Source organism: Artemia franciscana, chromosome 11 (genome assembly GCF_032884065.1).
Source record: "Artemia franciscana chromosome 11, ASM3288406v1, whole genome shotgun sequence".
In the NCBI taxonomy this organism is placed as follows: domain Eukaryota; kingdom Metazoa; phylum Arthropoda; class Branchiopoda; order Anostraca; family Artemiidae; genus Artemia; species Artemia franciscana.
In genome coordinates, this window is record NC_088873.1 from 13,884,022 (window position 1) to 13,910,619 (window position 26,598).

At 33.9% G+C, this 26,598-nt stretch overlaps 2 protein-coding genes across 2 annotated transcripts in view; one reads left to right on the plus strand and one right to left on the minus strand.

Moving 5' to 3' along the window:
• The window catches only part of LOC136032848 (elongator complex protein 3), a 69,302-nt gene extending 46,520 nt beyond the window's left edge, over positions 1 to 22,782 (plus strand). Inside the window, exons 7-12 of the mRNA XM_065713259.1 lie at positions 2,163 to 2,380; positions 5,408 to 5,540; positions 12,356 to 12,483; positions 14,595 to 14,776; positions 15,505 to 15,563; positions 22,530 to 22,782. Coding sequence (XP_065569331.1) covers positions 2,163 to 2,380; positions 5,408 to 5,540; positions 12,356 to 12,483; positions 14,595 to 14,776; positions 15,505 to 15,563; positions 22,530 to 22,625 — 816 coding nt within the window. The 3' untranslated portion in view covers positions 22,626 to 22,782. The remainder of the gene's footprint in view (positions 1 to 2,162; positions 2,381 to 5,407; positions 5,541 to 12,355; positions 12,484 to 14,594; positions 14,777 to 15,504; positions 15,564 to 22,529) is intronic.
• LOC136032849 (coiled-coil domain-containing protein 25-like) overlaps positions 15,586 to 26,598 on the minus strand; it is a 39,077-nt gene continuing 28,064 nt past the window's right edge. Inside the window, exons 4-6 of the mRNA XM_065713260.1 lie at positions 21,465 to 21,576; positions 18,235 to 18,437; positions 15,586 to 15,729 (exon numbers count right to left, since the gene is read on the minus strand). Of these exons, the coding sequence (XP_065569332.1) occupies positions 15,654 to 15,729; positions 18,235 to 18,437; positions 21,465 to 21,576 (391 nt within the window). The 3' untranslated portion in view covers positions 15,586 to 15,653. The remainder of the gene's footprint in view (positions 15,730 to 18,234; positions 18,438 to 21,464; positions 21,577 to 26,598) is intronic.

Consider the following 26,598-nt stretch of genomic DNA (forward strand, 5'->3'; position numbering starts at 1 on the left):
GATATATAAGGGACATAAAAATATATTTTATTAATATTTGGGAATGTCTTTCTGGTCGGGATAATTTCCTATGCTTTTTTGAGAATGCCGGTTCGGGTCGGATAATGCATAGCGTTCCTGTTTTATTTTTTTTTTTTTTTTAAGGATTTGTTGGTTGCGGTGATTCATAGTGTATTGTGGTATTTGAAAATTCGTTTTTGGTGATGGGAACATCTTTTTTTTTTTAGAATATCTGTCAAGAAAGGAGGTTGTCGTATGTTTATAAGTGGTTGAAAATTTCTATTTGGCGAGAAGAATTTCTTGTATTTATTGATGTTTTGGGTTGTGTATTAAACTGCAAGAATGTCTAGTGTTTTCGGTGTCTGAGAGTGTTCTTTCAGTGGAATATTCTTATTTTGATGTTCCAAAATGTCTGTTTGGTTGTCTAAAGTTTGTTGATGCTTGAGAATTTCAGTTTAGTGAGGAGAATGTGAAGTCTTTATAATAACTCAGAACGTGTTTTAGAGGGCATAATGTCTAGTGTTTTAATATCTGTTTGATGGGGAGGAGAGTTGAGCTGCTTAATGTCTTTTTGTTTACTTCTGTCTTCAGTTGAAGAATGTCCTTAGCTATGTTTTAGAAAAACTTGGATCAACCTGGCTTTCTAATACTTATTTCAAATTCAATAGCTAAAATACGAAGGTTTTAGGGAAGTTATCTATATTTTCGGATAAAAAAAATGGAGTTGAATCAAGGCAACATTTTATTGTTTACATTTAGAAGTTACTCTCTTAAGCTTCAATTCAACAGGGCTTCTGTTCGGCGTACTGTTGCCGCTCAAGACCTTCGAAACTTGGCTTTAGGGTGGCATTGGGGATGAGTATAGCTGCTTTTTAATTTTGGGGGGCTCCTCTCCTCAGTCCACGTTCAGTTATGATGCCCAGATGTTCTTCTTTTTTTACGCATTGTGCACAAATTTCTCTTCCAGGAAACCGTTCCTCTAGCATTATGCAAGCAAAAAATAAATAAAAAATATGACAACTTTTTATACAAGGAGGAGATGTTTTTGATTACTGGGATGATAATGAGTAGGGTCACTGACAAAAAAACGGAAAAAATCGTTTATATGTCATCCCCATCCCGAAAGAAAGCAGTTGAAGTCTCAAGCGGTGAAATTTTATAATTTAGCTCATTAACCTTCATACCTCCTCGTCGTTTCTGCTTGACCGTTTTAAGTGAATATCAAAACATAATTTTGTGATTAATAAATTGCCTTCTGGCGCAAGAACTTCAAAAGGGAAAGATGGTATGTGTGTACAAAAACAAAAAAACAAAAATCGAACAAACAAAAGCCGTTGACCAGGACTTGGTCTATTTTACAAACTCTTTGAAGATGGTTTAGTATAACGTAATGAAAAACGTAAAATTAAGATTTGGGGAATGGCATTCAATGAGTTAGTCTCTACGACAATATAAAAAAAAACAATTCAGTCAAAATACCTATATTATAAAAAGGAATTATTTTTAATATGAATTTAGATCAAATAAAACGTTACATAAAGAGAATATTATATGGATCAGTTAAATTTAATAAACAATGCGGAGTCTCATTTTAAGATTAGAGATTTAGTTTGAAAGACCTAGACTCCTACAGGCCCAGGGTTTTAATAGACTTGTTCTGTAAAATTAGAAGTAGTACAACCAACTGCGTCTAAACATCTAATTCTGCAGCCTTCGAATGGGTTTGGATTCAAGCTTTTCTGATTGAGCTTGGATAATTTTTCGTAATTCTTTTTTTTTTTAGAATAAATTAATTTTTTCTTTTTTATTGTGGGAGACACGATGGGCCACCATTTGGGAAAGATTTGAAATAGTAAAATATGCCAACGTGAGAAAGGCCCCCTGTGGTGGGAGGACGCCCTTAATTCTGGAAAATACTTTTTCTTTTTTTAATGGATTGTTTTATCTTCGTAGCACATGGTGGTTTGAAGTGTGCCCGGCTTAGCTGCTATTTAATCTTTTTAAAAAGAATAGTAGATGATGTCTGTGGTTAAATTTTTGTTGAAGGTTTCGTCACTGAGAGGAGTGAAGGTGGGGATTTAAAAAGTAGTATTTTAAAGCTATTGTAGGGAAAGTAAAACTCCATACTAAATTTGACTGGGATATTCTTCTTTTTCTTCCAGGAATTTTTTGAGAATCCTGCCTTTCGTGCCGACGGCTTAAAGATATATCCTACATTAGTTATTCGTGGTACAGGTCTATATGAGCTTTGGAAGACTGGACGGTATCAAAGCTATCCTCCTAATACGCTTGTGGACCTTGTTGCACGTATTCTTGCCCTTGTTCCTCCTTGGACGAGGGTATATCGTGTGCAACGAGACATACCTATGCCTCTTGTCAGGTAAGCTTGATCTTAATGTGTCACACGAGGTGTCTAATTTTTAAATTTTTTTCAAACGAGTTAATTCAAGTCTTTGCATTATGTTTACCGTGAAAGAGTTGCTAAATGGTCTTGATCTCATGAGCACCATATTTTCATAATGGTTTTACAAACTAAGCCGCAAGGAAAGATTATGTACAATAATAATAATTTATGTATACACAAGCCAGCAAGGACCGTGACAAAAACGAGTAAGACACCAACCGACAAGTAACATCATTTAAGGGGATTCGATACAGAAAAAAAACAGCCTGTCTCATCCTTTATAAACCTGCTTTGTTTGTGTGGAAAAACTCTTTAGAATTGACTGGGCGATCTTGTCGTAATTTGTAGAGTTTAATTAAGATGTGGAAATAAACGACTGAAGACTAAAAACCCACTAATCTGCTGATCTTCTATTCCAGAAATTTTGAACAAATGTTTAACCTCTCTCGTTCTGTGCTGAAGATAGAGATCTTTCTCCATCTTCCCTAAAATCTGTCCCTAAAATCCCCTTAGTCCCTAAAATCTTTGTATGAATAATTTTACAAATTTTGTATACCTGGTAAGAAAACACCAGAAATCAACTCAAAAGAGATGTAGTTTGATCAGTTTCGCAACTTTGGACGGTCCCTGTGGTGCCTTTGTTTGAAAACCTTGCCTGACAAAATTTCATCGTCTTTTCTATCAAGTTTCATACTCAAACCACAAATTCTCAATAGCTTTCAATGATGACAAGTCCACTGGGAGAATTCGCTTATAATCCCTTTGTCTTTGTGATGTTCAGCCAACGTCAAGGCTCACAAAATGATTTTCAAGGTATCGAATTCTTTTAATATCTAACGCATAAATACGTAAATGTAATGTAACAAAATCCTACAAAAAACCATAGGTGAGGCATTGTCTCAGGAATTTCCCCAGCTTACGAATTGCCCAAGCAACTATCATTTCTCATTGCCCAATTATTATTATCAATAAACTTTACCCCCCTCAAAAATTATTTCCTTAAATCTGCCTTTGCACTCCTCTACAAAATGAAATAGGCTTTCTCCACACATTAAGCAAAAGTAAGGACCATTTTTGTGCCATGGAATAGTGGCTGATTTATCTTGAAATGTCCTCAAAGATTTTCTTTATATGCGCCATATTTCAATAATAAATTTACAAGCTAAGTAACAAAAGGGCAGTGCTCCTTAGATAAGACTGGGACACGATTAAAAAAATACCAGATAAAATAATTTGAGTGATGGCCACGGCAGAAATTGAAAGAGGACAGGTGGAGTGAAAGTACTTGCCAATGTGGCACCACCAGGTGGCTTAATTAATAGTAGCTATTTTAACATCCTGTGTTGCACTTTGGTGGTAATTATGGGATCTTATTGGAACTTCAGGATGCCTGGATAAGGGAATTTGTTTTAGGGGGGGGACAAGTCCGAAAAAGGTGCAAAAATAGGTGAAATGAAAACACGTCAAGATTTCAGGGGATGGAGTTGTAGGGTTAGATTTGGGAGGAGAATGTCAGGCTTGATGACTTCCGTTTGGAATGGAAAAATAATCACAGGGGTTTCATTGCGTTTTCTGGCTTTCTATATATGAGCCTCATTTTTAAGTTTTTCACCTTGCATTATTTTTAATGCTTTGTTTTGCAAAATTTAAGAAACAAATTTTGATCGGTCTTTAATTTTATATCAAAAGATATGTTTCACTTCACTGAAAAGAAGTTTTTTAGTTGCTGAAAATACTACTTTTGCATCGATGGAGCTGTACCTAGAGATCTTAAGTGACGAAATCAATGTTTCCATTCACTCATCTTCGTACCTCTAAGACTGGGTTGAATTAAACTTTTATCTCTGCAATGATCCCATAGGACCTACAGATAAATCTGATAGATATTCCCTGATAGGACATGCTCCAGCATTAGAACCGGCCAAATGTGAGTCATACACATGGTCAAAACTTAGTTGTTTTTTGTGTTTTTTTTTTTTTAATTGAAATATTGTAGTTAATGCTATTTTACTAAGGACTGCCCAGTTATCTTTTTGCACTTCAAGACGTGGATTGGTCAAACGTGATGAAATAATCGTTTCGATGTAACGGGCTTAAAAATTGCCTTAAGAATTGTCAGAAATTCAAAAAAGGCTAAATGAAGAAATAGAAGATTTGCTAGATTTTGAATAATTAGGTGCCCGAATTAGATTGTAAGACCAATAATTAAAAATTTAATGAGAAACAGGAGAGTTGGAGTTAAGTCGCATTTAAAAGATAGGGAACCATAGTTATGCGGACCAAACTAATTTATTTCAACAAAGTGGTGGTTTGATAAGATTTACTGTTTGAAGGAATTACATAGCAGAATAAAAGTAGTTGCTTCCTTGGCACGGCCCTTTGTGGCCAGGTTAGCTGTATAGGGCTTGAGAATTCCATATGCAGGGCTTGAGTATGGTAAATACTTACAAAATGAATTCCAGGTCCTCTCGGGGCAACCACCATCGCTACGCACAATCATTACATCATTGACTGTCACTTGCGTTATGAATAAAAGTTGTCTTGAGAAATTTACTGTCTTTTGTGCACACTAACTACCTATTTAATTCGTAACTATCCACTTAACTCATAAGCAGTACTAAGCAAGACTGGCGAACTATAAGTAGCTTTCCCAGTCCATTAATTCTTTTTGAATAAGTAATGTATCTACTATAGCCCAAACGTCCAAGGCCAGTTAAAGATGATACTTTCTCCGTGCTTTGCTTGGCAAAATTTGCATTTTTGGTGTCTTTAATTCGTCATTGATTTGCTTTACAGTCTAGCTATGGAGTTGACCTCAACAAGCTTGTTTGGTCTGCAGTTGCGTATAGCAACCCTGAGTAGCTCTAATTCATAGCCTGCTGCGACTATTGTTCATAATCTACCTGTTCTACATGTTTGCTCTGGGGTTGAACGTCGTAACCCTGCATGGGTAAAATTTATGTTTTTATACAACCTCACTTCTTTATTCTTTTTTTGTTTTAGTTCTGGGGTTGAGCATGGCAACTTGAGAGAATTAGCTTTAGCAAGAATGAAAGATTTTGGAACTGAATGCCGTGATGTCAGAACTAGAGAAGTAGGAATCCAAGAGATTCATCAAAAAGTCCGACCATATGAGGTATGAATTTATCCCATTAACTGACGTAGAAATCTTTTGATCAGCGTTGCTATCTGAACCTCTATAAATCAATCACTACAGCTAATCTGCCATGCTAAGATAGTTATAAAAGAGACAAGTAAACCCTGAAAGCTTGCTTGTGAGGGGTGGAGTAAAACAGAACTAAATCCCATTGGGAGAGACAGGTAGGGAAAGAGAGGACGTAGGGGATCAAAGGATATTAGGAGATGGCAGGAAGGAAAAAGGGAATTGAGAAACAAGAGAAACTGATTACAACTCAATGCTTTAAATTAAATTTAAATTTAAAAAAGACGATAATCTCTTCTGATTTCTAGGAAGAACATTAAAAGAACAATTTAGACTGATACTGGCGGGATTGGGACACAAAGGTAAGATGGTGGTGCGATAAGATTTACTTTTTGAAGGAATTACATAGCAGAATAAAAGTAGTAGCTTCCTTGGAACGGCCCTTCTTGGCCAGGTTAGCTGTATAGGGCTTGGGAACTCCGTCTGTAGGGCTTGAGTGTGTTTGGCTGTGTTGCTTGTGTGTGGAACTTATTAACCTAAACCGTTGGAGAATGACCTTAAAGGAACCAAAATGTGGGCTGATAAGCATCTTAGCTGATGATTTCATCACGGAAAAATGAAGAAAACGAAACTACAATGAATAACTAAGGTGTTGAGGACATAAGGACCAAACAAAATAACTATGGGCTAAACAAAGGACAAACTTTAAAAAACGCATCGAAAATTAGTTTATGTGTATTTCGTTACTTTTTTATGAATCGGACAGAAATTAGGGGGGGGGGAAGAGGTTCAAATCCCCAATCCCCTGCCCTACTCCCACTGTGTACGGCCTTGATCAGCAGAGAGTAATAGGTACTTTGATGTAACATGTAGACATCCTTTAAAGTAATCAAACGTATGTGGTTAATTTGATTTCGAACCGACAAGGGAGAACCAGCATATCCATTTGAAAATTATGCTTAGTTTACTTGAGGTGTAATGTCATTACCGAAATATAAACCATAGGAGGGGCTTGTACCTACAATACTCCTGCTATAAGTGACAATTCATCACACCACAAAGCCACCATAGCTGTCTTTCCTTTGCCTTCATCCTAATCTTTCCTGAACTTCTCTTCAACCTCCCCTCCCCTTGACATTCATAAATCTTTCGTTATGAACTATTTCCATCCCATTTGAGGCTGTCATGTTTTTTGTTTGGTCCAGCTGGATTGATAATGACCCATTCAAAATAAGATTTTACTAATACCGAAATTTAGCTAGTGCTAATTTAACCAGAACTTTTTCTGGTTAATTTTGAAATTACCTAGAATTCTTCAGCTAATAAAACAAACAAAAACAATTCTAAAAGACTTAATTGGCTAAAATTAGGACTAGTTATAGGTTGTTGCGAATGGGGCTTAACAAGAACAATTTTGGCAAACATCCTTCCTTTATTCACAAAATGTGGGATCGGGCCACATTTTTCGCAGAGCTATATTGCATGATGATATGCAGTCGTTCAAACGAGTTTACACAATAGACTTTTAAAATGAATATGTACACTTTTCGTGATATTTCAAATAATACCAGTCGAGACATGAGTTGGTGTTATACAATCGCCGTTTTAATATATTGTTTAATTAAATTTTTACTTTTTTTAATCTGTATTTTTTATTACTTCCTGCTTGCAATTAATTTTTTACTGGAATATTTTATTGTACATTGCTATTTTCAATATTCCAAAACTATTCTGAAATATTTTGCGTTTGTAGCTTGAGTACTTACCTGCAAGTCAGTGGAATGATTGAAGATAGGTTTGTTGGCGACCGATTGATTACTGTTGGCTAAAGTCGTTATTTATGCTTGAAATTTAGCACCTGTGCAAATCCAAAAAACTATAGAAAGCTGCCATGGGAAAACAAGTTGAAACTGAAATCATGGTTTTGCTTCGTGAACACTTGTTCTTGTGTTTTTCTTGATAGTATTTTTTTCAATGAATTATAGTTCTTGGGCTAAACTGTTTATTCTAAAGAATAAAAAAAAAACGATTAGGGTGATCTCGGTTCGGAGTCACGAATAAAGAGGGACTCGCCCAATGGAAAAAAAAAAAAATATGTGCTATATTTCACTGATGTAGGAAAAATAGTTCTACCTTAGATCTTCAAAAAAATTTTTGTTTTGTCGTAAATATATCGAACTTCTGACATTTTTGGTAGCTTTATGCTACTTTAAGGCCATGCAAAAAAACGTCTTTTTCAAGTTTATGCTGTCCAGGAAACCAAAAACTCTGAAGTTCCTTGATCTTTTCTTTTTTATCTAGTGGCTATTATTCTTTTTTATCTTTCTTTTTTATCTTTTATTTTTATCTTTTTATTGTATTTTATTTTTATTATTTTTTTTATTTTTTTATTTTATTTTTATTTATATTATCTTTTTTATCTTTCTTTTTTATCTAGTAGTTATTATTTTTAAACTTTCATTATTTATTTCATTCAATTTATCAAATAAGGACAACTATGCATTGTAAAATCAAAATATCCAAAAAAATCGTTATATCGTATCAAAATGTCACCACATCTGAGAGTTTTGATTTGTTTTTCGTGTTTATTGTGGCATTTCTAAAGCCTAATCAATTAAATCATCGACGCCAATAATAGAGAGAAAATAAAAAGAAAATATGTTGCCACCTTTAATCCTCATTTCAGATTACTTAAAGTTTACGCGCTGTCTACCCTATCTGTCTTCAATGTTCTTGTGGTACTGTGTCTCAGGTCGCATTATCTGTTAGAGATTCAGATTCATTTATTCAAAAATTCATATTCATCAAAAACTTCAACTTGCCCAAATGGAGAGACAAGCTCGACTACTGGGCAAGACATATAAACAAAATTTAACAATCCTCATTGATACAGAACAAACAAAAATGAACCACTATTTCATCAAAAAAAAAAAAAAAAAAAAAAAAAAAAAAAAAAAAAAAAAAACAGTATCTTTAATGAGAGTATTTAAGGTGGAGTAGGTGGAGTGAGGCCAAAATAAAATAAGAAATAAAAAAAAGTTTACCAACCGTTCTTGCAAGTATATTCCATTATATAACTTTTTAATCGTCTCTTGAAAGATCCTTTTGGTAACTCAACAAATTTATTTAATGAATATTTGTTGGCTATTGATGGGATCATATACCGGAGGTTGAAACGGGATCTTTCATTTTTTACCAGAGGTAGTTTGTATGGGTTAAAACATCTAGTTATCAGCGAATTTTGATGTTTGGACAGTAAATTCTGGTCAAAAAAGAAATTATGTACATGTTGAATCTTAAAAAACCAACTAGATAATAGTAGATGAGATTTCTGTGTAAGAGTCATTATGTCTAGAAACAGGTAAGAGATACGTGTTTCAGAGTGGATATCTCTACTCCTCGGGTGTTGTAAAAACTTATCTAGAATTCGAATAGCTTTATTTTGCAGGGCTTGTAGTGGTTTAATATGTGATTTAAAAGTCAGCAAAAATATAGCTGAGCAATATTGGATTCGTGCATCAATTAGGCAAAAATATAGGATTCTTAGAACCTTATATGAGAAAAAAAATTTTAGTCGGTGGAGCAAACCTATATATCTTGATAATTTTAGTCTCAACAACGAAATATGTGTTTTAAAATTCATGGTAGGGTCAAAAACGATACCTAAATATTTTGCTGTGTATACTCTTTTGATTTCATGAATAGTATCAATGGTAATTTCATTCAGAGAAATATTTTTCAACTTTTGATTTGATCTTCCATAAATAATAAATTCTGTTTTAACAAAATTAGGGACAAGTTTGTTAATTTGGAACCAATTTGTGATGGATTTTGCAACTTCAATCAGTTTTTCTTTCAGTGCATCTAATGTTGGTGCTTTTAAACTTGCTGCAGTATCATCCGCAAACATAATTGTTAATGCATTTTCAGGAGTAGATTTAGGGAGATCATTTATATATATTAAAAATAAAAGAGGTCCTAAAATTGAACCTTGCGGTACACCGATATTATTATTCGATGTCTCAGACGAATATTCACCATCAATATCTACCACAAACCTTCGATTGTGCAAATATGATTTGATTAATTTTAAAGGTACTCCTCTTATTCCCGTATTTTCAAGTTTTTTAAATAGAATTTCGTGATTTAAAGTGTCGAAAGCTTTCTTTATATCAAAAAACAATGTAGCTGCTAAACAATCATCATCTAAAGCATCATTAATGAAAATATGTGTTGCGGCGACAGCATCTTCTGTCGATCTATCTTTTAAAAAACCAAACTGGAACTTAGAAAAATTTTTTATCTTTTCCAGAAATGATGTAAGTCTATATTTCATTATTTTTTCAAAAACTTTAGCCAGTGGGGAAAGGAGTGCAATAGGACGGTAATTATTGGGATCTTGAGCCTCCCCTTTTTTAAATATAGGGATTATTTTAGCCTTTTTCAGAAGATCAGGGAAGACACCATTTTTTATGCTCTTATTTACAACATCTGCAAGAGGTTCATATATTACTCCTGATATTTTCTTTAAAAGATTTGTCGATATATCATCTACTGAAGCCGAATTTCCTCTCTTTAAATCACTAATAGCTTTTTGGTATTCATCAAATGATACTGGTAGCATATACAATGATTTATCTTCGTTTTGGGGCAAAAATCGTGTATAGTCTGATGACTTATCCAAAAGATCTCTAACCAATTCTTTACCAATTTTACTGAAATGCTTAGCAAATAATTCTGCGATATCCTTTTTTTCAGTTGATTCATTAGCGTCATTTCCATTATTAAGAAAAGTCGGTATTGCTCTTGGTTTATTTTTATTTAATTTATCACGCAAGATTTCCCACATTTTCTGCTGGGACGCAGCTGAAGATATTTTCTTCTCATAATAATTTCTTTCACTTTCTCTCAAAGTTCTAGTCAGAGTGTTTTTGTACAATTTGAATTTCTGGATGTTTTCATCAGACGGATAGTTGCATTTAATTTTGTATTTTTTTTTCATTAATACATTTTAACAGTCTCGGGGATATCCATGGTTTTTGTGGCATTGACTTGGGTGTTTTCCTTGTAACTTTCAGACATATATCATGATAAACATCATTAAATGATTTATAAAACATTTCCAATGCCTTGTTTGCATCCTCAGTACTGACTACTTCCTTCCAATCTATATCTCCTAGCTTAATAGCTAAACGCGCAATTGATTCATCATTTATTATGCGACCTGTTTTTTCATTGCGTTTATTTTTTTTAGATCTGGCCAAATTAAATTCAGAAATTATCACACTGTGATCTGAAATATCATTTAATATGACAAAAGTTGAAAAACAAATACTATTTGAAAAAATATTATCAATTAATGTTGCTCCAATATCATCTATTCGAGTTGGAATCAGACATGATGGGAAGTTGAAAGGTTGATCTTCCGTGATTGGTTGAGACACCGTTGCCAGCAGTTGTATGCGTTATGGATTTTTCTTCTATTTTTTTCTCGAGTAATTATTTATGAAATTTTTGTTCGGTTTCTGGCAATATTGACACTAGAATACACTGACTTCAATAAGAGTCTTTATTCGGAGCACCAATGCCAGCTCGGCTACTGGGCTTTCTGCTTTTTTGTTGTTTTGTTTTTCAATTAATTATTACCCCCATTGAAAATAAACATCTAATGAGAAATATACAAAATAATTTAGTATATTTTAGTTTGGACTTGGTCAAATGGCTTTAAATAAAATATTTAATACTTAAATTGTATTTAAAAAAAATATCAAAGTTTGGAATATTCTTAAGAGTTATTACTTTCAAGTCTCTAGTCTTGTATTATTTTTTTCTCGATGTTTGTCAATAAAATAAAAAGCTTACGACGTGGCTGTGATTTTGGCTTGAGTGTCAATATTCACAACCCTACTATTTGAATCACGATTGCCAACTCCTGACGTCCAAAAAGAGTGCAAATCAAGGCAAAAAAAAGAGTGATTGTCACTCTTCCATGTCCCCTCTGATGTAAAAAAGAGTGCATTTCACACAAAAGTGTGCTAGTTGGCAACCCTGATTTGAATTGCATTTTTCCTCTTAAAAGTTTGAAAACCAAGGGTCGATCCACAAGGAACCCTGTATATCCAAGTCTTTCCCGACAGCAATTCATTGCCTAGTTTTCGAGTTTATTCAACAGTAAATTATTACAGAAACGGTTCAAAATAGTCTCCCCTGTAAGCTTTCTAGTGAATACAATTTTCTGTCTAGTGAAATTCTTTTAAACAGTCATTTCTAGTTCTCGTGTGCTTATTTTTCTGTCTAATTAGCCTTTTTGCGATACATTTTTTTACGTTTGCCATTTAATCAAAAAAGAAGGAATTAAACTGAAATCCACTCCTTGCCAAGAAATCAAAATTCCCATGCGACATCTCTTCGATAAACAGAAAAATAGTCTGATGCTTTTGTTCAAAAGCCGAATCAAACGCTACTTTTCTGGGTTTGAGATCTTTTTGTGTTCGAGTAATTTTTATACAGTTTATCATGTATTATTTTCTTTGGTTAGTGGAAACATGAATTAAAAATAAATTGATCTATTTACAGAGGGACGGATCCAAGGTGCGATTTCAAGGGCACGTGCCCCCTCCCTTTGAAGCTCGAAAATTGCTCTAATTACAGTATCGGAGGAGTGAAAATGGCGATTTGGAAGCCAAATTTTATCAGTTCCTCTACAAACAGTATTTCTATATCTGTCCCTGTATTCATGTGCTTTTTTATCTCTCTGTAGCCTCTTATTTTCTCTTTTTCATCTGTAGGTGGAACTTGTTCGAAGAGACTATGTTGCTAACAATGGATGGGAAACATTTTTGTCGTATGAAGATCCACAGCAAGATATACTCATTGGATTGTTAAGACTCAGAAAATGTTCGGATGACACATTTCGGCAAGTGTTTTAATTATTTGAGTTGCTTTCGAGTGGATTTTGATGTTTGTAATTGCTTTTATGTGTAAAGTTTTAGTCTGGATTTTGAAAAAAGAAAAGTCAAATTTCGCTTTAGTTGCCGTATTCCATATCAACCAATGAGAAAAATGGTCATGGTAGAATTATTCTATTCAGTTCGTATCATGGTTAGAAAATTATTTCGCTTGTGATCAGTCTTATGTTCAAAGAATTTTGATGGGTTTTGACAGGTATCAAATTTCGCTTTTGTAGCTGAATCTCAAATTCGTAGATAGAAAAAAAATGCCATAGGGCCAAATATTCCGTTTGCTTCTCAGTGGAAAATTTATTTTTCCCGCCTTGCAAAATTTTCTTTAAAATAATTAAAAGCTTTCAATATAAGTGCTCTGAACAGCGTAATTGTGGTAATTCCGATATACGTAGTTCATTAAGGATACTATTGGTATCAAAATTCCATTTTTTAGAGTTTTGTTTACTATTGAGCCGGGTCGTTCTTTACTACAGTTCGTTACCACGAACTGTTTGATATGGTTCCCTATCAAAATTTATTAGTTAAAAAACCTCCATAAATTTGTATTAGGAAGAATGCCCCTAAAAAGGGAAAGTGTTCTTGATGAACACATCATCACATCATCATCATCATCAAAGTCTGGGAATCCAAAACAGGAGGTATCTAGCCATATATACAAAACACAAAATTTTACTTTTATTTTGAGAAGGGTGATCACAGATGTGTCTTTGTTTTCGTTTCATTTTTTCACCAGGAGCGATTGTATCAAACCGGTCGTCGTAGTATATCAGGAGATTTATCATTTTTATTGAATCCTACAGCGTTAGTGTCTTTTTAAGCAACAAAAGAAGTTTTGCCACAACAAAGCTGGTGATTTCTGCCATGTAAAACCACAATTATGGTCCGACTAGTGCTACACATGTAATCGAGTGAAAGTTCTCAGACAATGAATCCGTCTAAAACTATGGAAAAAGATCTTCACTTGGCCCCCAAGTTTCAGATACAATATTGTCGCGCGGTGAAGCATTAATCCCTAAACATCTATATTCTCGATAGAAAATGAGAGAACGGTTATAGCAGAAAATCCATGCAGTAGTACTAACGGTTATGCTAAATTCATTATAGAAAATTCGTTAAAATGTCGTCTTTCAAAAACTGTCAAAAGCAAAACTCTCGAGCAATTATAAATATACTTATACATAAAACAACACTTGTACCTTTGTGAAAAATCTACTTCGGCTGAGAACCGAAAATTCACTTAAGAATATTTCACCACAAGCTTAAAGACTTGATCTTTTTCTAGACATATTTTATAATAAATGTTATCTTGCCTAGGCTGTGTAATCACTGTTAAAAATTCATGGATGCTAGAAGACCCATCCTGCATCAACAGATAGTTAACGTTGCTTTTTTTGGGGGGGGGGGTCTATTCAGCACAGCTTGAAAAACTGCATACGGAATAATTCTTAATTAGATTTTGATCAAAATGTCACATACAATGTGTGCACGCAAAAACTGCGTCCTACTACTTTGTACTCTCATTTTAATATTTTACTCCCTCTTTTAATATTCCTTCTTAGTCTATCCGTGATCCTATGAATTGATTCAGTCAACCGTATCTATAATATTCATTGGTGTCTATCAATCTTATGAACGAATCGATTTCCTTTGTATCCTGCTATTCAAAGCCGTTTTGTTAGTAATATCCATATGCAGCCAACAACAAATGGTAAACAATAAGAGTATATATTGTAAGTATAGAGTAGTATAAGTATACTATAGTAGCAGTATAAGTAGTAAGTAGGTAGTAAATAAGTAAGTAGTATAAGTAGTAAGTAGGTAGTAAGTAAGTAGTATAAGTAGTAAAAGTAGTATAAAGTATACTATAAGTAAAGTAAGTATAAAGTAAACAATAAGAGTACAACATCATATACCTCACGCAAGACTTTGAGGGTGGGAATGCACGGATAATCTTTTCCTGGGTTATTGCAGCCATGAAAAAAAACTAGAAATTTAAACAGGTTTTTATTTTTTTTTTTTTCGTGCAATGACAGAATGATCTGATTAAAATTTAATTTTTTAGGCCTGAATTAAAGAGTGGTGTATCGATAGTTCGAGAGCTTCATGTTTATGGGTCTGTTGTTCCCGTCAGTGCAAGGGATCCGCGAAAATTCCAACATCAAGGTTTTGGTACTCTACTCATGGAAGAAGCAGAAAGAATCGCCTTAGAGGAACATGGATCCCATAAAATCGCTGTTATATCAGGTAAACAGTTTGAATTAAACTGTGAAAGGATAAGGGCTGTACGTTGCGCTAGCTTTTCTAGGGGAAGGAAACTTGCCCTAATTACTAGGGAAAATTACTAATTATTAGGAAAAATTAATTGGCCTCGATAAAAATGACTAAGAGAGTAAACATACTAAACTTGCGTCTTCATTTGATAAAAAGAAATAGCTATGAATGCGAAGTTACTCAACACATATCTTTATTTGGCTTTTTGAAAGTTGAGACTCACCTGAGGGACCTAAATTACTAGTTGAATTAGCTAAATTCTCCAAATTAAAGGAAGATCAATGCGAAGTTACGTAGCGTCTTCATTTTACTTTACCCATGTAAAATATCAAACTGACTTTCAGCTTTTCGAGGGGTAAACGATGAAAAAGTGTGATTTTGATTTGAAAGAATTTAGATGAAGCTTACTTCCATCCTACAATTTATAGCGATTAAAATATTCCAAAAAAGCACATCGGAAAGCCAAAAATAGCACAATTTGCTACAAGAAAAACCTTCACTGTGGAGATAGATAAGCCACTAGTGGCCTGGCATCCTAAATGGGCCCCTACAATTGATGTGTGTCAAAACGTTCCATTTTTGTGGTGTTCTATCTTTCAGCAATGTCGATATTAATGAAAGATCGGCCATCAAATCATTCGAATTTACTTCATTTAATCATGTATACTTTTCCTGTTTTAACACAGTTTTTTATTTTCTAGGAGTGGGAACGAGAAACTACTACCGGAAGTTAGGATATGAATTAGAAGGCCCTTACATGGTAAAATTTCTCCTGTAAACTCTTGTTCGTTGGTTGTAACAATTTTTATTCAATTATAATACAAATTACAAAAATCAGCAACTTTCTTCTTTACATAAAGTCGTCAGAATCGTTGCCATCTTTGTTAGACTGCATGCTTTCGACTTTAAGTAACTTGTCATAGCTCCTAAAAAAGAAAAAGCAATAACTATATATTCACCGAATTTTATCGTTTTGTAATATTTTTTTTTCTCAAAAATAATACAATGAGTAGCCAGACTAGAGTAACTGTCGAAAATAGCGACGAAGACCACACTGCCTTTCCATAACAAACAAATACAACGTAGAGACAATAGGGAAAATTTCAAGACAGTGGAAATTATTTCTGTAGATATTTCGGCCCTATGTCCAAGGGCCGTCTTCAGCACAATACAAGAATAAGAGAGAAACTATATATATATATTATATAAAAGAACTTACATCAAATTGTGAGGATTAAAACTGAATAATTAAAAACACTTTTTAAAACTTTTTTAAAAAATAGCCCTAGCATCCTTACTTCAACGAAGTTCAACCAGGACTGGCGAAAAGAATGAAATGAGAATATAAGCTCATTCAAACTGAAGAGAATAAAATGATTAGATGCAATTTCTTAAAGCTAATCTTGCTTGTTTAGCAGCCTGTCTCAAAGGCCTTTTCGTAGTTGGTTCAGTACTATTATAAATCGGTTTAGTAAAATATTTTGTTAGATCATTTTTAATTAAATTTGAGTATAAAGAATTTAGTGAGTATTCCCCCAAGTCCTTGTTCAAAGAAATATTATTATTTATTTTGAGATTAATTTCGATTGATTCTCGAACCACCTGTTTTATTCCCAAATCATTACTAATGAGTGAAGAGTTTTCAAAAAGTATCATGTGGGCCAGATTATTAAATATATGCCAACCTAAAGCAGAATCAAAGGAGTTGTTGGAACTATTTGAAATTAAGGCCTTGTCTATGTCATTTTTATGCTGTTGTAACCGTTTGTCTAGATTCTGATGGGTCCTGCCGACATAGTATTTTCCGCAATCACATGGTATTTGATAGACCCCTCTTTGGCGAGTAACTGGGGTCTTATCTTTACCCGAATTTAAGAAATTGATGATTTTAAAATCATCAATGGTCTATCAAATACCATGTGATTGCGGAAAATACTATGTCGGCAGGACCCATCAGAATCTAGACAAACGGTTACAACAGTATATAACAAGAAAAAGTAAAGACGCATTTTACTAATCGCATGTTATTATGTGATAAGGCTAGCTCCGTATCAATCTGAATTCTAAAGGAAACTTCTGGAATCATAAAACCCAGGTAGATCCCTCAGCAAAACAAGAAATGATACTCCCTGCCTCTCAGTTAGATAGTGTTTCCTCTTCTTTTTCCTTATTCGATTTGGCAGTACTATACAGCTTCTGACAAAGGCGTTAGGCTTTTTCAGTTCAATTGAGCACTATTAGGTTATACAGAATTAAAATAAGATCTCCACGAAAGACAGATTTATAGTTAGATAGACAATTGTAAGTTCTGACGATTGGCGATGTCTGTGAAGTTGCTAGATGTCTCCTTTTCTATCGGTTTTTATTGTTCTATTTTTCTGTCTCTATCAACGCAGTCACCTTTTCTAGTCTAGTTTATACTAGCAATTACTCAAACGAGATCTCTATTTGAATAAAAAACTGGTTACCCAAAAACCGAACTTGCTCAAAATTTGGTTTTGTCCTTGAGATGCTTTGAATTTAAGACAGTAAAAGAATTTCAGTATTTGAAACAGTACAACAAAAGAGCATCAAAGATAATAGAAAATTATACACAGAATTCTGAAGTCTTGCAAAAATCCGGTTGAAAAATTTGTTTTGGATCTGACATGTCAAATATACAGCCATGAGGGGCGGTCAGTGCACTGAGATGCGGCCAACCTACAGAATAAATCCGCTTTTTTATCCGAAACATTTCAAATACTACGACACTAACTCAACATCATGCAGCCCATTCCGATGCAGACTAGCTTGAGTGTAGTCAGCACTTGTAGTCGTCAAAAATCCGGAAATATTCACAAATAAAAAAGCAATCAGATGTAATCTGTACCAGTTCAAATCCACTGATAAAACTTGATAGGCAACAGTAAAAGATGCCGAAAAAAAAATTCACTGGTACGATCCCAGCAAAACTTGTCTGGCCTCGGCAAAAACATGACTGAGCTGGCCTCAGAAAAATTTACTGAGGTCAGTAAATGTTACTATCTTAACTAAAGAGTATGGGTAACTTATAGGAGTGGAAACTGGCTCTTGTGTCGGGCAAAAAACATCAACACCATCTAGATTGTGGCTACATTTGGCATTTTTTTAAGCTTTCTTACCGTATTCTTGTCAGGAACTGAGATCAGACACTTAAAACCGCGCTAACTAGCGTTACAAATAGCATAAATAATACCAGTGAAATAATAGCATTAATTAAATTAATTATTTCTGTTAGTATATTTAAAAAAAATACCAAGTATCGCCAAACGCTAGTTAGCGCCTTTTTTGCCGATAATAGCGCCATCTCTCACTCTTGTATGTTACCCATACTCTTTGATCTTAACTCTTAAAGAGATTTGCAAACACAAAAATGGTTGCGTAACAGAAGGAACGAAATTAAAAAAAAATACCTTTGCTCTGCTTCTTCTTTTCGTCTTTTTTCTTCTTCCTTTTCACGCTGGTTTTGCTCTCTTAATAATCGTTTCTTATCCTCTCTTTCCGCGGCATCTCGGGCCTCTCTCACAGCTCTCAAATCAACCTCTCTAATTTCTTTGGTCTTGTTCAATCGATTGACTATTTCATTGATTCGTTTTTCAACTCGAATTTTATAAACCTACTCAATATGTGTTCGTTAATAAATGGAATAACCAGGTAATCTTTTAAGATTATGATGCTTGTAAAATTGAAGCCAAAACTTCGAATTTCTTGATTAAAAAAAGAAGAAGTTCTTTGCAACGGAGTGTGAGCTACGAGCGACTCGTGCTAATAGTAGACAAAATACTACAAAAAGAGGCTTCGATAACAATATATACATCAAAATAATCTGCATATTATGGTGACTCCAGATATGTAAAACCTAATTTGATTAGCATTAGGAAAAGGGGGGGAAACACCACCAATAAGGGGAGTAACTGTAATGAAAACTAAATCATCAATTCCAGCACATCAGAGAACCCTATTACAAAGGTTTCAAGCACTTACTACGAAAATGTGCTACAGTCTGTGTGTGTTGTTGTTGGTTTTTTTTTGGTTTTTTTTTTTTTTTGTTTTTTTATGGGTAATGGTATCGAACCAAGGTCCTAAAACATTGAAAGGGGATTATTTAAACTGAAACTGAAGGTTCTGGAGCCCCTTTTAGGTAGCAAAAGATATTATGCCATAGAAACTGGCGTTTTTTGCATCTTGAAGCATAAACTGACAAAGAGGGTCGAAATACAACCGAATAAAAATGTTAAGATAGACGATCGATTTAAAAGTATCGAAGAGCTATATAATAAGCTTCGAAGTTTCAGACGGCATAAAGCCCCGCGGTGGTACATCCGCTCCTAAATATACATGCAGTCCATACAAAATAAGCGGTTAATACAAAGAATTATTTTAAGGCTTCATTTAACTGTGTCGAATGATTTAAAGCTTCATAAAAATATGAATAGCGGAGTGTGTCACTCGGGTGTTGGTCATATGGTAGGAAAGGGTATGCTGGAAGCCTCAAAAAGCATCAAAATAGACAAAAATCTTATAATTACATTTGCAAAACAATGAAGTGTAGCAGATAAAAGATTACATTCACAGGCATACCTGCGCCGACGGCGGGAGTGGTAATGGTGGGAAGCCATATCAAATAAAAGAGTTGTTCGAAATATTTCTTTTTGAAACCATGATCTAAAGATTATTGTTGATATTATATACCTCTCCCCCTCCCTTACTACAGTGATCGTGCACTTTTAAGGGATGATCAAAGCGCTGTAATACGGATGGTAAACTTAAATATAAGAGAATGGTTGAGGGGGTGGGGAGGGGCTGGATTGCAGATTTTTCTTTAGATTACGAAAACCATGGATCAAACAGTCAGCAGTAACCAAAGGTATTTAAAGGCCGATCACCGTCAAAAGAAACTAAAACTCTAAGTGACGGCGTTCGTAAAGTCGTTCGCAAAGTGTGTTTTCGTAAAGTTTTCACCGCTCATATGAGCCTTGTACTTAACGTGCGTTTTGAGCAGCAAACCATCCAAGTTTCTGAAGCATTTCATAATTCGGAGAAAAGGTCTTGAAGAAATAAGGAGCTTGGGGTGTGAGTATAGTTTAATGAGGCATAAGGGCTTGTTATATATTCTGTTTTGAGGATCAAGCATATCAGGATTCCCTGGTTTTTCCTATTTTCTTGTGAAGTTGACTATGGTGCCAAAAATCCTGGCAAGAATTCAGTCCCATAGCACCCTAGATATTTAGTGCAAAATATTGAAACTAATTGCCAAACCACTGATGTCTACTACACTTGAAACAGCACATCTTCAGTTTCCTGATCCCACATTTCCAAATCTGTTAAAAAGTTTTGCTCTTGAATTCTTTTCCTATTTTTATGAACTTTACGAAAAAAGTTAACTAAAGTTTAACTTTAATGCTTGCTCACGTAAAGGTTTACGGAAGGCTAACGAAGCAACTTTACGAACGCCGTCTGAGCCGTCTGTTAGAAAAAGGGACTAAACAACTCTAAACAAGAGTGCCATCTAGCTGAAAAACAAGGAATGAAATTCAACATATATGAGAACTCTAAAGCTACTATCTACAAAAACGAAGTGTCTTATTTCTCCGAAGAATAATGGTCACACATGCGTGTTTTTCTTTCCAGTGTGGTCGCACCAAACCGGTAGTTGTATATTCTAGAAAAGATCTCATTGAATGGAAATTTAAAAATTTTAAAAATTTTAGCTTTTTTGCACATGTTTCACCTACGTTTTTATTTATTTTTTTTTTTAATTTATTTTATTTTAACTTAGCGCTCGTTACTACCAAAAATAGCACAACTGTGCATGGAGATCTTTTTCGCTTAGGTTTGAGTTGCGATTTATTTATTTATTTTTATTATTATTTTTTATTATTATTTTTTTTTTTTTAATTTATTTTATTTTAACTTAGCGCTCATTACTACCAAAAATAGCACAACTGTGCATGGAGATCTTTTTCGCTTAGGTTTGAGTTGCGATTTATTTATTTATTTTTATTATTATTTTTTATTATTATTTATTTTTTTTTAATTTATTTTATTTTAACTTAGCGCTCGTTACTACCAAAAATAGCACAACTGTGCATGGAGATCTTTTTCGCTTAGGTTTGAGTTGCGATTTATTTATTTATTTTTATTATTATTTTTTATTATTATTTATTTTTTTAATTTATTTTATTTTAACTTAGCGCTCGTTACTACCAAAAATAGCACAACTGTGCATGGAGATCTTTTTCGCTTAGGTTTGAGTTGCGATTTATTTATTTATTTTTATTATTATTTTTTATTATTATTTATTTTTTTTTAATTTATTTTATTTTAACTTAGCGCTCGTTACTACCAAAAATAGCACAACTGTACATGGAGATCTTTTTCGCTTAGGTTTGAGTTGCGATTTTTTTCTAATTTTTTATGATGTACATGCTTGTGTAACATTCATTTCACGTATCAGCTTCATCCGTTAAAACAAACATTTTTGAAAAAATATTTTAAGGTCAAAATGTTCTTATCTTTCAATTAGCCCAGCCCGATTTTTAAATCTAGTTTCGTTTTCTAGTTAACTTCAACTCTTTTTTTAGTATCATTGCTAGTACATCTTATACTGACCGTATGCCCATAAAATTGTTTTGTTACTTACTTCTTTATCTTTATGAAAACCAACTTGACCAGGTTCCATACCAGGGGTTTTCTTCAAATTTGTCCACATTGTATAAACTACATCAATGTTATTCATCTTATTTCCTTGGATACTGCAAAAGTGAATCACGATTATATTTCAACTGAACAACTTAGTAATAGCGTAAAAAATGAAAAATACAAAATTTAGGTTGAGTAACCTAAATTAGGTGAGCCAGGATTATCCCAGTAAGTTGAGTAAGTGCTTTATAAGTATCTAAAAAAACGAATATATTTTCTGAGCCATATTCTTCTAGATTCTTTAAAGTGAATTCCAGTTTATACCTTGATTTCACTCCTGAGATTCCTAGTTTAAGTTCCGTTATATTTCCTGTGCTACATTCTGACAGTTTCTTGAGGAGGATTGCCACAGAACTCCATAGTCAATTGCCACAATTGCCAGTAGGTTCACTGAGCCATGTTCTCTAAAAATTTTCAGACAAACTCTAGCAGATTTGAGTAAGAAGTCCCATATCCTGGTATACTGCATGAGTCGAATTCCGTAGATTACCTTGGCAAAGTTCTGAAACTGAAGCATATTTTCTTAGTAATAATCCGAAAATTCCTTATAACCATTATGCTTAGGCACAATTACATCCGCACCCTACTGGGTCACAATCAAAATTTCTTTTTTAAATTTGACAAGATAAAAACTTTATTTCGTTGAACAGAGCCACAAACGGGATTCTCAAATATCCCGAATTTGATGGTATAGTCTTCATCAAGAATCATATCCCTTTTTGAGGGTTTTTACCTTTCTTTTCAAATATGGTACAAGTTTTCTTGCGTAAATGACTTTTGATGAGTAACTTCAAGCTTTATGAGCTTGAAGTTTAATTTAATTAATTAATTAATTTAATTAAAACTTTATGAGTTTTAATTTTTTTTTATTTCAGTTTGCATTGACAAAGATGTTTTTAATAATAAAACTTATGTTATTTAAAGTTTCAAGTTTTATTAACTTAAGTCATTTCTTACTTACCATTACTTACCATGAATTGATTGATTAAACCCGATTCAATTGTAGGTTTGCACTGGGATGCGTCAGAAAATTGATATTGAACTGCGAATCATAAAAGTCCACTTCCTCGTATTGAATGACGAACACTTTCATGAGAAATAAAATGATCTTTCAAGATGTACCCATATAACCTTCCCTTGGCCTCTTTAGTCAAACCTCTGAACTTTAGCTACGGTTTGGAAAATTATTTTGTCTCAAACAATCTAAAAGAAAAACTACCTATCAGGAGACAAAAAAATATAACTATGATTCAGTGAATTAAAAGGGATATTCACGGGCCGGCAATACTTAGCATTGATAATCACAACTAGGAGGAAGCTGCCAGAATAATTCTCGATCTGACAAGAATTTGTTGGACTTTCGAAAACAAAGACGTTAATAAAGGAAATTCGGAAGGCAGTGTTTTTGGCAGCTAGCCCTATATTTATTTTGGATACAGGTTCATTGTGATTGGCTACACATTTTTTTTGCGCAGCATCAAATCATTTTTACTGAATTTATGTTGTACGGTTAAGTGTTTACTTACCCAAGTCTCTATTTAAGGATGTTTTTTGTGGAATTTATTTGTATAAAAAAGGTGTTATATTTATTTTATTACATTACATAAATATTCTTTTAGACGTTTTCCTAGGCTATGATGTGTTCTACCAAATTTCCGCCATCCCACAGTATTTGATATACCCCTCTTTGGAGAGTGACAGGGGTTTTATATTTACTTGATGCAAGGAAACTCATAATACTTGATTTACTTTTCAAAATAACGAATAAATGATATTGTTGACAAGCTTTTTCTTAATTTCGTTTGAACTATCGGAATGTAAGGGAGGTAAATAATGTATGAGGGTTTCTTAAAACCACCTAAGAAACCAGACGAGGGATTTTGATGTTAGGGCTATGATAACCATTTCCGAAAAGTGTGTCTTAAATAAAATCTATTTCCTTTTGAGCGTATGCCTCTGACCAAATATTAAGGACCCAAACCACTAGAGATATCGCAACGCCTCTTTTAACTTTTGGAGGACGGTTAGATTTAAAGTGAAGTTATCTAGTATTATCTGTGGGTTTCTGAGAAATCGAGCTTATCCATATTATCTATAATCGACACATCTAGGAATCATATTTTACCTTCTTTTTCTGTCTTTACAGTGAAATGCAGGTTTCTATCAGACGGTCTAGAAAACCTTTAAGTGCATCTTCACCCCAATTCCAAACTGATATAACATCATCCAGGAAACGTCCCTAAAATATATGATTCAGAAAATACGAATTTAATGCCCGATTCTGAAGATATTTAACGTGAATATTTGCAAATAAACCTGGTGGAGAGGTCTCCATAGGGAGACGCTCTTATTTGTTGGTAAAAAAACTCGAGGCTGGAAATGCAATGAATAGTTGCTATTCAATCTAACTGAATTCATTAGATTGTCATTATCGAGCCGTGTTGCCGATTCTTTGAGTAAATGATATTGGTTTTCGAAGTTCTTCTTAACAAGTGATCAAATTTTAAACCATCGACGTTTGATTCACTGAAATAATGTCAAAGGTACTTAATATTGTACTTTAAGAAATACCAATGTTTTTCTGCCAGACCTACTAAATCCCCGTGAAAGACTTCTGGGAATAAGATAGAAGCTTGAAAGCAGTAACTAAGTATTTTATAATACTTGAAAAAGGGGCTTCAAGGCAACAATAGGTCTTGGAGGGATGCCTTGTTTGTGCAATTCTGGTAGGCCATTGAACTTTGGGCAAAAGTTATGAAGAGAGAAAATTTTGCTGTACAACTGCAGAGTGGTTCCGCTATTTTTTTTTACAATTATCGACTCTTTTACAACCTTTGGAGTAAACTGATAAAAACGGTCATGACTCAGGCTGGCATGAGTACTTGTATCATTAATATTAGAGCGAATTTTTGCTATTATAATCGGTCTTGTCCATGACCAATGATAAGTTGCTCAGCTTCAGTCATTATTAATGAGGAATCGTTAAAGAGATCGTATATTATTCTTGTGTCAAGCGTTTGTGTCATCTGGAAATTTTTGCATTTTTATTTAAGTGCAGTAGTATGATTCATACAAGATCTAAATAAATCAAGGTCCTTCTTTGAGTGCCGTATTTTATATTTAATAGAACAAAGTTTTCTCTACGTAAGGTTAAATAGTTGCGGGTTAAGGAGCGGCCTTAAAAATTCAAATTAGATTGCTCACTTGAGATTTGTATTCCAACGTAGAACACGCTTTTCTTTTGACAAACAAAAGCTGCCGTAATATAAAGTACTTCCTATCCCTGAGAAAATTCAACCATGGACACATTATGTGGAAAAAGAAAAAGCTTCCAAAACATTTAGCATGTCTCCAGTATTCTTTGTTTTTATTAATGTGATTTAGTGATTTTATCTGTAATTAAATGTGAATTGTAGTTTTTGCAAAATATTTAAGTGTAAATTGCGTTTTAAGAGTTTTAGAATGACTTTGTCCCTTCTGCGGCATTCCAGAATCTTTTTTTTTTTAGAATAGTATTAGCTATCCCTGTCTAGTGTTTTCCCTAAGTTATTACAATAATTAAAAAAATATATCCATGATCAAATGCAATCCATAAGCTTGACGTAAGTGACAACGAAGACCGCGCTGCTCTTTCATCATACAAAAAAAAATAGAAGTTAATGAACAACTAAGCTGGACCCAAAAAGTGACTCTCAGTAGCGGAAAAAGTTCTTGTTAATGATCTTAACGCCAGACTCCAGTCTTTACCTTCATGTCAATAAAAAGACTACGAATCTCAATGTTCTCTATTTTGTAAACAAATAACCATGATATGAATAGCGGTTTTGAAAAAGTTGCAGATTCATAACTAATTCAAAACTTCTCATGCTAGTATTCTGTGGGAAGTTGATTAGGGACCGTTTTTCATAGACGGTCTTATAAGCTACCTTCGCTTTCCATTGAATGTCCACAACTGGTCTATGTTTGCTGTAAGGACTTAATTTGTGGTGAATACCCAAATCAAGTCAATCATGACGTCCAAACAAGGATAATTTAATTATATTTGTACATCTACCGTCCTTAAAAAGTATCCAACCAATCAATGATGGCAGGTTTTAGAGACATAAAAAAAGATTGGTTTACAGCAAGGCCATAGATATTCCTTAAGGAACCGATGCAATTATTCCAGAATATCATCCATTGTGTCTTTGGGTATGCCAATACTTATGCCGTTGACATTGTTACATAGCTATTGAGACCTAAACATTGTTAACGTCAAACGTGCACAACAGTAGTGACAGAATAATGCTTTTAAAATGACATTTAGCCGCTACTCCTTTCTTTCTTTAATCACGAAGGTTTAACGGCGATTCCCCCAGCACAAGAAGCAGGTATTAATTACGTGATAGGGAAGGTTTTCTAAGAGATGCAGGGGCATGTTGCGTCATAGGAAATGTTTTCTTAACGAAGCATGTTTAAAAAACCTAGGGGCGTTGGGAAAAATCTTCAGGGGTCCTGCCAAATTAGGTTTTCTTTGGTTTTTACGTCACAGGGTTTGGTTGTTACCTAATAGAGAGTGTTTAAAAAATCCACAAGGGCTTGTTTACTTCATGATTTCTTTCGGTTTTACCTAATAGGGAGTCTTTAAAACATCGTTCAGGGTTTCTTTACTTCAGGATTTCTGTGATGGTTCTTTAAAAAAACTTAGAAGACCCCGCCAAATAAGGATTTCTTTGGTTTTTACGTCATAAAGTTTGGGTGTTACAAAATAGAACTTGTTAGTCCGTTAATCCGTTAGTCAAGGGGGAAAGTCCCAGTCGAAAAAAAAATGATCTAGGTCCAATATTTACAGGCTAGGGTGACGTAATCTTGTGTGAGCTGCTAGATTTGCTCCAGTATTATTTCTGCATCGGAAAGATAAACATCTACATCTTATTTTTCAAAAAGTGAAGATGAAATATTCCAAGAAGATGTGTGTACATGATAGTGTTGTAGTAGCATTGAATGCCAATAAAGAGAATTTTTGGATTATGAAACGAGTGCTAATGGTAACACTATTGGATATGTATGCTTGCGTTGTCATGAGAGTAAGGAGT